General features: G+C 36.6%; 1 protein-coding gene across 1 annotated transcript; it reads left to right on the forward strand.

The window, feature by feature from the left end:
* The first annotated feature begins 1,588 nt into the window (after positions 1 to 1,588).
* Positions 1,589 to 5,298, forward strand: LOC109013502 (fasciclin-like arabinogalactan protein 17). Its single transcript, XM_018995612.2, has 3 exons — positions 1,589 to 3,145; positions 4,789 to 4,896; positions 4,987 to 5,298. Exons 1-2 carry the CDS (start codon positions 1,810 to 1,812, stop codon positions 4,860 to 4,862), a joined length of 1,410 nt encoding a protein of 469 aa, XP_018851157.1. The 5' UTR covers positions 1,589 to 1,809; the 3' UTR covers positions 4,863 to 4,896; positions 4,987 to 5,298.
* The last annotated feature ends 6,928 nt before the right edge of the window (positions 5,299 to 12,226 follow it).

Below are 12,226 nucleotides of genomic sequence, written 5' to 3' on the forward strand. Positions count from 1 at the left end.
TGGGATAACCCTCATTTCGGAGTTTTTGTTTTTTCTGTATTTTACGAGGAGGAACGTAAAATAATTAATCATAAATGATGCTAATGATTTGTCGTTGGCACCGACGGAAGAAATATTCCTTTTCATGAAAAAATTAAAAAAAAATCGTCAGCAGAGGGTGACAAAATATCTGCCGGCAGACCAAACGTCACCGTTTTCAAATATTCCACGCAGAAAAGGCACCAAGTTCACGCCTTCCACGCGCGCTTTTAAGGGGACGGCTGGATGTTTGTAACTTAGCGTAGAATAGTAGAATTGAGGGCATTTGTTTATTTCTTTTCTTTTTGGTTTTTTGGGTATTTTTTAATAGGAATTGAATTTGAGGGCATTTATACGATTGTCACGTCTCAGCCAGCCACTGCAGCTGTCCGTAGAGCCACAGCATCTTCATTTGTTTTCGTAATTTTTTTTAATTCATCTTATTTAATTATTATAATTTTTAAAAATTTTTTTATAAAATAAATAAATAATTTAATTTTTTTAAATTTTAAAATAAAAATAATATTAAAAATATATTTTATAATAATATTTTATTCCACTTTTAATTTTAATCTCAACTCATCTACAGAAACAAAAAAAACCTTAGTGTTAAATTTTAAACAATTTTAATACAACATCTTAATTTGACAAGAACGATATTTAAAAGGTATAAATATATCAATTTTTATAATTTTAGATGCTATTTAACCCTTTTTTTTAAAGTTTATATTTACTATTTAGGACATTAATATTTGTTTTTGAAAAATAATATTTTCAAATATTTTTGCATGTATCATAGAGGCGATTGATCAAGATTCAAGATCAAAGGAAAATATTAGACTGGTCAACAAGAAAATTAAGTTTCATGGTGTAAAATGAATTGTCCTTCTAAAGAGTTGTAAACCATTAATTTCCAATACAATTATGTATCTTATAGCTCTTAAATTTCACAGCATAGATTCTTGGACCATTTATACTCTTATCGACGCACGCAACCTCATTAGCTCTTTATTGTCATAGCTACACTCTTTTTAATGTAGAATTTGACCATGACTCCAATTCAGCCTCCTCCCAATAGTTTTGTAGTTGCTAACAAAATCAGAAAATTGACGTTGCAATGCTTTTGTGATATTTTTTGTAACAAGACAACGGATTAATTGTAATAAAAATTGTTATTTCAAAGTCGCTATACCATACATCATTTATGTGATATAATTTAATTTATTAAATTTAAATTTTAAATTAATTTATACAATGTGTAGTGTAGTGACCTTGTAATATAGTTATTCAATTTCAATATCATGAAAGGATACATAGCTAATTGACTAAGGAATATTTGTTTTCTTTTTTCCCATTTTATAGACAATTTTCGGAAAAGTTATTGGATGAAACAATGGATGCTCAATGACAGTTCATAGAATGGCGTAATGGCTAAATGGCTTCAAGCTGAAAGGGGGAATTAGAAGTGGCGCAGCTGGTGATGCCAGTCGCCATGTGGATGTGGTCCCCACATCCAGCCTGTTGGAACCTCATTACACACAGACACAACATCACAAGTCTTCTCCCTTCTCTTTTCTTTACAAGTCTTAACTCCACTTCTCTCTCTCTCTCTCTCTCTCTCTCCCTTCTCCACTCTCTCTCGCTCTCTTTTCTCCTCTCCAAGCAAAACCCCCCCCATTTTACTGCTGCAAAGCTAAAATACCAGAGTCCAGACCCAGAAAGAGAGATAGAGAGAGTGTGAGTGTGAGCGATAGAGAGACAGAGTTTAATTTGTTGTTCGATTTGAGCGCCATGGATTCCCACATCTATGGTGTCTCCAAGCTCGTATTTTTCTCCTCCTTCACCCTCTTCCTTCTTTCAATTTCGGCAACCCATGCCGCATTGCCTCAAATCCCAGTCTCTAAATCTTCTTCTGGTAGCTCGAGCCAGATAAATTCCAACTCGGTCCTTGTGGCCCTCCTGGATTCGCATTACACCGAGCTCGCTGAACTCGTGGAGAAAGCCCTTCTTTTACAGACTCTCGAGGAAGCCGTGGGGAAATATAACATCACCATCTTTGCGCCGCGAAATGAAGCTCTGGAGCGAGGACTCGACCCCGAATTCAAGCGCTTCTTGCTTGAACCCGGGAACCTCAAGTCCCTCCAGACCCTCTTGATGTTCCACATTATTCCCAGACGAATCGGTTCCGACGAGTGGCCCCGCGAGTCTTCCGGTACGGTTCGGCACCCAAACCTCTGTAACGATCATGTACATTTGAGTAGCCACGCTTCCGGCAAGAGAATCATCGACACCGCCGAGATTGTTCGACCGGACGACGTCGTCCGCCCCGACGGCGTGATCCACGGGATCGAACAGCTGCTGATTCCCCGATCCGTGCAGGAGGACTTCAACCGGAGAAGGAATCTGCGGTCGATTTCCGCGGTCTTACCGGAGGGCGCACCCGAGGTGGACCCCAGGACCAACCGGTTGAAGAAACCAGTAGCACCAGTGCCGGCTGGATCCCCACCGGTACTGCCGATTTACGACGCACTGGCACCGGGCCCATCCCTGGCTCCGGCCCCGGCGCCCGGACCCGGAGGACCCCATGGTCACTTCAATGGTATGCGCCAGGTCAAGGACTTCATCCACACCCTTTTGCATTACGGTGGTTACAACGAGATGGCAGATATTTTGGTTAATCTAACTTCCCTAGCCACTGAAATGGGAAGGTTGGTCTCCGAAGGATACGTTTTGACGGTCTTGGCTCCAAACGACGAGGCCATGGCGAAGCTGACGACGGACCAATTGAGCGAGCCCGGTGCACCGGAGCAGATAATATACTACCATATCATACCCGAGTATCAGACCGAGGAGAGTATGTACAATGCGGTGAGGAGGTTTGGAAAGGTCCGGTACGATACTCTGAGGTTGCCGCACAAGGTTGTGGCTCAGGAGGCTGATGGGTCCGTGAAATTCGGGCAGGGAGATGGATCGGCATATCTATTCGACCCCGATATTTACACGGACGGGAGAATTTCTGTACAAGGGATTGATGGGGTTTTGTTCCCAGCGGAGGAGGAGGAGGAGGCGGCAAAGACAGAGAAGAAAACAGCTCCAGTTGTCAAGGTCGTCGCCAAGCCTAGAAGAGGTATGTTACCGTTACCTTCCTCCATTCTTAAACTTGTTGTGTTGGTTAATTGCTTACATAACGTTCTATTGTTGTCAATTGGTGTTTTCAGTTCGCGTTTTATTCTTTATAATGTTAGGCGCGCTCGAGTAATTGACAGTTTGATCTGATACTGGTTTTGAGTACCATGGCACAATCAGATGATTGTCAAGTAAAGACATGACAAGATTTAATCTTTGAATACTAAATAATGAGTAATATTAGTCGGAAATAGGTTATTCTTGTGCCGGTCTCTTACCGAACTCGGTAGGTTTGGCAAGAGCATGTAGAAGTTGTGCCGGACCCAGTTGTCGATTTTCGGTACTCTGGTGTTGATAGCCGATTGTGGTGGTGGGATGTATGGAATCATGGAACAGGAGTTAATCATATATGGCTGAGTCTTTTGGCATCTTGACTGATACAAGATAGGCCAGGCATTATTGTAAATGCTGCAACAGAGAAACTATTACCTGATGCCATCATTGGATGGATTCAGTGAAAGTAGTTCTCTTTCTTGTACCTTTTTGATGGCTCATTTAAGTTTGGCCGTCTGTTTAAAGATGGGTTAGCTTTTTAGCTGGAAGCACATAGTTTCTGTATTCGATACACCCGTAGGCACTCTCTAAGATAGAGATTCAGAGTACATGAATTTGTCGGTGAAGTAACGATGAAAAAGGATCTCACAAAAGAAAAAAGAAAAAAGTAACGATGATAGTGAAGGTTACTCTACTATTTCTTTCAATTATTTAAGGGGTTGATGGCCTTGCCACCAAGGAATCCGTGTGACTAAAAAAGCATTAAAAAATATAAAAGAAAATATAACCCTGAAAATCCAGGGCTGCCAAGCTGTGAGCCACATTCTGCCTCCCCCCACCACGCCTTCACTGCTAAATGCCAACGAAATCCTGTCCATTATTAATTAATTTTGCTGTCTTTTTACGGTTTCTTTTATTATTTATTTCTTACTCTTTCTTATCAGCTGGCATGTGCATCTTGTATGTATATGTATTTACTACATATTATCTCTTACTACATATTTACTACTCTTTTTTTATTTAATTTTTTATTTTACTTAATAGTTAAGGAAGTGACTATTAGATAAAATTATATATTTTTTTAATTATTTCTTAATGATTAAAAATGTTAAAAAAATACTTAAAAGAAAATTATAAAAAAATAAATACATTATAAGTAGTAAATATGTAATAAATGAGTTGTAACCCTATCACTATTCTATATATATAGAGTTAAGTCTACATTCCGAAATGAGGACGGCATATGTAAGTTCATACAATTATGTTTAAAAAAAATTAAAATTATAATAATATTTTTTTTTAAATGATATTTTTTTTTTCTTTTACCCCATTCATCAATGGGACAGTACACGTAATCCCCTACCTACTTAGGATTGCAAATATAAATTCTCATATATATATATATATAGAGAGAGAGAGAGAGAGAGATTTGACATTGAGATCTTATATTTGTCATGTAATTATAGGCGCATTTAAAGTTGAAGAATTCTATCTTAATGGTTACTTCTTCAAATTCAACAGATGCATGTGATGGTTCACCTTGTGTTGACTTAAAATCTTATTACCTTTATGTAATTGCATATCTCGCAGGGAAATTGCTGGAAGTAGCATGTAGAATGCTTGGAGCTTTCGGACAGAATTCTCATTTATCTACATGTCAATGAAAATGCACAAAAACCTGTAAACACTTGATAAATGGTAAATAAATACATTAATCATCTGTTGCAATGTTGTCTCAAATCTTAGGTTTTACTTTCTTCGGCTGAGTATTTTTCCGTTTATATGCAGTTGTAGCATAAATTCCATCTAATAAAATGGATGCATAGATCATTGGAGGGGGGCGTATACATCTCAACACTTCCCTGAAAACCCACAGAAGAGAGAGCTCTCACTGTTCTTTTTTTGGTTATAAATACTGTAATTACACACATAATATATATATATATATATTTCCATTATTTTATCTCTTATTCATCGTCTCTGTATGCAAAATAACCTTCCAAGATCTACAATTTTCTTCACTTATTTTGTATTTTTGTGAAATTGGACCTAATTCGTCTCTGTCGAGAAAATAAAGTTGTGATGGTAATGGTTGCTTGATTTGCAATTTTGATGATTTAGAGGGGAGAAGAAATAGAAGAGAAGAAAGAAGAAGGGTTCGTATTCAAATACATGTAACTTTGGTTTTTGTTGAACGAAAAGCATCTGGCATCTGTCAAGTTTAGGTAATAGAAGCTACCTTATCCTACCGACAATAGCTTTTTCCTTTGGACTTTTGCTTTGTCTTTAATTGTGATCTGCTTGGCGTGGAACTGTACTACTACACAAAGGGGATCGAACATCTCTCATTCTTAATTGAAATACTTATCATATTTTAATGCATTTGAAATATATTATAATTGTTGATGAGGTAAACTACCCACTAATTCATTTTAAGAATATAATTCGGTTTTAAACACTTTCAGCGAAAAAAATTTATTCATTTATACACCACGTATAATTTTTTTTTATTTTTTTTCTTACTAAATATATTATGTATGAATGTTGAATAGAAGAATTTAATTAATTTAAAAAGAATAAAACTAAAAAAATTTAAAAAAATAAATATGATGTGTGGTGTGTGTAGATAATGAGTAGTAAAACTCGAAATTACATTAATTTATGAATATAAAAAAAGTACTGTTACATCTATAAAAGAATTACATAAAAGTACTCTCATAAATTAATTTAACTTCATTTGATCTATTAGATTTATTTTACAATAAAAATAATTTTATAATCTGACGAATTACATCACGTCACATCACATCAGTTTGTGAGATTATTTTTGTATAATTTTTTTTTTATGGCTATAGTATTTCTCATATGAAAATCATTTTTTAAAAAAACTAATTCCTTATTTTTACTATCCATTCGGATTCTAAAAGACGGACCGATATTTGATCCAAATTTCATCTTTCCTAAAATTTTTCCCAAAAGTATGCAAAACGACATGCGTGGGTTGGGCTTGACTCGGCCGTTGAATTTCTTTACCATTTACCAATGCAAGATCCAACCTTTTTCTAACTCCTGATGTTTGTGCGAAAAGGGGCCCCGGGATGGGTAAATGGATGGGCTTTGACCCACTCTGTTGTTTTTTCTTTATTTATCGTCCCCATTTCGTCTAGCCGACATCAAGGGCCAGTTTCATCTTCGTCCTCGCTGTCCCTCTGACCAAAATCCTCGCTCATTTGTCCGTAAACTCTGGTCTCAATAATCAGTTCTGTTTATTATTTCTTCCTCAATTTTCAACTTTGATGTCTTCGAGAATTAAATTCTTACAACAGCTTCATATCTATTCATAGTACATTTTCTTATTATCCTCTTATCATATCATAATGTGATATTAGATAATAAGCTCATAAATAAAATATAATTATTTAATATCACATTTAAAAAAAAAAATTAAGAATTAAGATAATGAGTGGTATTCTCTCGTTATAATTACTGGTAAACGGAGACGATCCCAGAAATTGGGTCGGGGAATTCACTGCTTGATTTTTCCTTCATGGTTGTTCCTCGAATCCTTCACCAATTTCTGGAGCATTTTCTATTCCTTTTTGGAGGTAAACTTAAAACGGATTTGACTTTTTATAAAACTTGATTCATATCCGACAGCAAATGTTGAAGACAGCTGGTTTACGTTAGGTTCATACAAAAAGCATAACACAAACAAAAATTTTGTTCTGAATGCCATGCAGTGGGTTCATCTGTGAGAGTACCGTGGAAAAAGCTCATGAAATGGAAGAACTGAACGTAGCAAGTAAATGTAATGTTCGTTATACAAAGTCAATATACTATTCCTTTTTCTTTTGCTTTATTTTGAGTTTAAATTATGAAGGTAATTTTGGAGTAATAATCTTTTATTTTAAAGATAATCCATTAATACAAGAAAACTGTTACGGTTACCGAAAGAATAGTTTAAAAATATGTTTCGAACTTGTGTTATATTTTTTAATTTTTATATATTTTTTTAATTATTATAAATATTTAAAAATAAAAAATTTATAATATCATTAAAAAATATTTTTTTAATTATTAAAAAAAAAATCGAAACACTTTTGAGTCCGAATTCGGAGTCAAAGCATTTCTGTTAATATAATTCCCATTATTATTATTTACAGTAAAGAACTGTTCATTTAGTTCTTTTGAAGTGTGTGATAGATACGAATCTCTTTGGTGTAGAAATTGTGAGTGATAATGGAACAAAATCTTGTACTACTCTTACAACGATATTTTAATTTTAAAGGAGAGAGACAGGCCACGGATGGGTGGGTCAGCTAGCTGAGCTGCCCATGCTGCTCCCTCCTCACTTTCTTTGTATTTACACTCCTGCAGGTTCTGTTTCTGTTTCTGTTTCTGCTTGCTGATGACACAGTGAAGAACCAGCTACGATCAGAATCAGCGTGGCTGGAGCCTGGCTAGTCCATCTAACACGCTTGTACTTGTCCATGGCAGGGATGAGTAATGTTATATTTGTGTAAGTATCCTATAATTATTTTAAAAAAAATAAAATTTATTATTAAAAAATTAATTTTTTTTTTCATATTAATTCTATATTTATTTATTTTTTAAAAAAAAATTATGCGAAAACTTACAAAAATATAAACCTTTTATTTCTAGAACTGCTTTTTAATATGAAAGAATTGACAAATAAATAGATACACGAGACTAAATTTTCTATGGTAACTAACAAAGTATGGAAATAATTTACAATGGCTAATTCCTAAAATCATGGTATTACTGATTTTGTGTTGATCCTTGTTGATTTTGTGCTAAGTGTGATCCTTGCTAGTGTTGCTAATTTCTCAAGTTGGCGCATGAAGATCCGTAATGTCTAACTTGCGTGAAAAATAATGAAAGAGTTCTCGTCCTAATGTTTTGGTAAAAATGTCAACAACTTTCTGATGGGAGAAGGTATGAACAACTGTAAAGAGGCCGACCGAATCTTATCATGAATAATGCGACGGTTATGTTTGGTGCACTCATGAAACACATAATTGTGAGCAATGTGGATGGCGAATTGATTGTCACAATGTAAGTTGATGTGCTCAGAATGAGTGAGGAGCTGTTTCAACCAGGTGAGTTTGCAAGTAGTGACGATCATGACGCGATATTCAGCTTCAACAGAAGAACGTGCCACTGTCATCTATTTTTTTGTACGCGGGAAATGGGCTCGTGCCTAGCTGAATGAAGTATACCCTGTGATGGAGCGACGGGTAATGGGACAGCTTGCCCAATCTGAATCAGTGTAGGCAGTAACATGTAAACTGCTGGAGCAGGAGAAAAAAATGTCTTGCCCTGGACTGCCTTTGATGTAACGAAGACCACGAGTGACAGCTTACATATGAGGAACACGAGGAGCATGTATAAACTGACTAAGGATGTTCACTGCAAATACAATATCAGGGCGTGTGATAGTTAGGTAGATGAGATGTCCAACAAGTCATCGATAGGCACAAGGATCGGGAAGAAGAGTTCTGTCGTGATTGGTGAGCTTTAAGTTTTTTTCCATGGGAAAGTGGGCGATCTGGCACCATGTTATCTACTGCCAGATAAAATATCAAGAGCATATTTTCATTAATTGAGGAAGATGTCTTTCGGTGAACGAGCAACTTTGAGACTAAGAAAATATTTGAGAGAAACGAGATCTTTAGTTTTGAAGTGTGCGGAGAGAACACTTTTGAAAATCTCGATTTGTGAGAGAGCATTACCAGCAACCATAATATTATTAGCATAGATGAGAACAATAGTGATACTGGTGGAAGTGACCAAGGTGAATAAAGAATGATTTGGCTGAGATTGAGAAAAACTTGCAGCAAGAAGCACAATGGTTAGTTTAAAAAACTAGTTGCAGGATGCTTGTTTGAGGTCGTAGAGGGATTTGCAGAGACGACATACATGGGTCTCCTCCTTGGGACAATAACTGGGAGGTGATGTCATGTAGACTTCCTCATCAAGACCACCATGTAAGAATGCATTGTTGACGTCAAGTTGATGGATGATTTATTGTTGCGTAGCAACGACATCCAACAAACAACGAACAGTAGCCATTTTGGCAATGGGAGAAAAAATCTCATGACAGTCGAAGCCTTCAACTTGAATATAGCATTTGGCTACTAACCGAGTTTTATATCTTTCAATGGAGCCATCCGCTTTAAGCTTAGTTTTAAATACTCATTTGCAACCAATGAATTTCTTACCAGGAGGTACTAGCTCAAGTGTCCAAGTGGAATTATCTTCAAGTACACGGAGTTCAACAAACATAGCTTGGCGCCAATGGGAATGCGAAGAGCAGTAGAATAGCATGAAGGTTCAACAAAAATAGTGAGAGCAGTAAAAAAGGTAAGGTGAGAAACGAGAATATGAAATAAAATAGATAAAGGGTGAGGAGTTCCTGAGGATGCCGTGGGCTCTGTGTGTAGGGTCGAGCATACATAATCTTGAAGATATACTGGTCGAGTAGTTGTGCGGTGAGGGCAAAGAGACGTGGGAGGATGGGGTGGGTCGGGGGTACTAATGGAAAAAGTTGGAGAAGGTGACGGCAATATAGGCTCAGGGACAGAGAAAGAAAGGACAGAGAGGGATGTATGTGTAAGATCAGGAATTTTCTAAAAGGGAAACTGTTGTTCATGGAATGTGACATTACGAGAATAGAAGATAGCTTGAGTGTTGAGATTATAAAACTTGTATGCTTTATGAGTGCTATGATAGCAGAGAAAGACGCTTTTAGAGGCACAAGAATAAAATTTATCACGGGAAGCATGAAAGATTTGAGCATAACAATGATAACCGAACACGCGAAGGTGATCATAGGTGGATGAAGTGTCGAAGAGAAGTTCAAATGGATATTTATTTTGGAGATATGGCTTGGTGTACGATTGATGAGATAGGCAACAGTGATGACACATTCACTCCAAATTTTTAAAGGTAAGTGAGCTTGAAAATAGAGACTGCGAGCGACATTCAGGAGATGCTAGTGTTTACGTTTTGCAACACCATTTTGTTATGGAGTTTCAACACAAGTACGTTCATGAATGATATCTTGATCATGGGGATAAGTTTGAAACTTGTGGTAAATAAATTTGTATCCATTATTGATTCTAATTATTTTAATCATGGTATTGACCTTATTTTGAGTAAGTGCAAATAAATGCATGAGGTGGGTATAAACCTCATATTTATAACGCATGAGACAGATCCAAGTAGTGCATAAAAAATTATCAACTATTGTAAGAAAGTAATGAGCACCACATAGTGAAGAAGTATGATAACCACCACATATATCACAAAAAACGTGATTAAAAATAAAAGTAGTGCATAAAAAATTATCAATTATTGTAAGAAAGTAATGAGCACCACATAGTGAAGAAATATGATAACCACCCCATATATCACAAAAAACGTGATTAAAAATAAAAGTACTTTTATTAGCATGAGAAGGAAAATGTAGTCTTATGTGCTTAGAACAAGCATATACATCACAATCAGAAATAACATTGAGATTATTTAAAAGACTATGAATAATTAAGCGGGAAGGATCACCTAGGCGTTGGTGCTATAAAGTTTTATTCGCAGTAGTTTGCGCAGAGAGGGCCATAATGGGTTTGGATCAGTACACATAAAGCCCATTGCAAAACTCACCAGCTCCAATCAACCTTGTCAAATGTGGGTTCTGAAAAAAACAGCTAGTAGAGGAAAAATAAATAATACAAGAATGATTAGTTGTAAGCTGAGGGACAGGGAGGAGATTAAAAGCAAATCGAGGGGCATAAAAGACGTTTTACAAACTTAGGGTTTAGGTAAAAAAAAAGTGCCGACACATTTTATACGAAGTGTGTGGCCTGTGGGTAAGCAGATGTGTTTCTCAGGAGAGGAAGAAGAAGGGTTGGTGATGAGGCTTCGATCGTGGCACATGTGGTCGCTGGCACCATTGTTCACGACCCAGTCACGACGACTGTCAAATAGAAGAGAGGAGGAAACATTACACACAAAGTTGGCTGATGAGGTGATCTGAGTGAGCAAATTGAGCAACTTTTGGTATAAATCCGTCGAAAAACTAGGCATTGACGATGAAACAGAGGAGGTGGAGGCTTGATTCACCACTGGCGACAAATCAGAGGGTGGTTTGCCGAGGAGAGATGGCTGTTGCTTGTTTCATGGTTCTCAGTCTGGTGGGGAACCGACGATCCGTTAGCAACAATCACGTAGGTGGCCTGTTTTGTCGCATTCTGTGCATCGGAGGGTGGGTTTCACGGAACCAGTGGAGTGGGCGGCAAAGACCAATGAGTCTGATGATAGTGGCTGAATGTGGAAGAGACGCTGTTGTTTTTCCTGAAAAAGAATAGAAAAAATATTGGTGATGGGGGGAATGGGTTCCATGGCTTTCTGTCGTTTGGGAAAATTATCCCCTCTAAGAAGGCCAGAAACAAATATAAGGCTAAGAGAATCGGAGGGATGAAAGAGATACGAGGAAATAGGGTGGTTAGGGTTTGAAGAAGAGGCCATGTAAGCGGTAGAGAAAGGATTGTGATTAGGCTGATACCATGTCAAACTTACAAAAATATGAACCTTTTATTTCTGTAACAACTTTTTACGATAAAAGAATTGACAAATAAATAGATACATGAAACAAAGCTTTCTATGATAACTAGTAGAGTATGAAAAGAATTTACAATGGCTAATTCCTAAAATCATGGTGTTACTGATTTTGTGCTAAGTGTGATCCTGTCAATAGTACTTGCATACTCAACGACTGTAAATATAATTTCTCTTTCTCTAATATTCAGTAATCACGATTGTCTTATTTTTTTTAAAAAAATTAGAATAATAAGATGGTCCTTGGATTATTTTATGGATTTAGTCATTAAGCATGGACAAATTATCTGTTAACTTATTATTCCAAGTTGTTTTTGTCAATTTGGATAGTCCAAAGCTACATCATGTCCAACTAAATGCATCATGTGTTCCTAAGACCATATAAGAACAA

The sequence above is a fragment of the Juglans regia genome, chromosome 4 (genome assembly GCF_001411555.2).
Source record: "Juglans regia cultivar Chandler chromosome 4, Walnut 2.0, whole genome shotgun sequence".
NCBI classification, from domain to species: domain Eukaryota; kingdom Viridiplantae; phylum Streptophyta; class Magnoliopsida; order Fagales; family Juglandaceae; genus Juglans; species Juglans regia.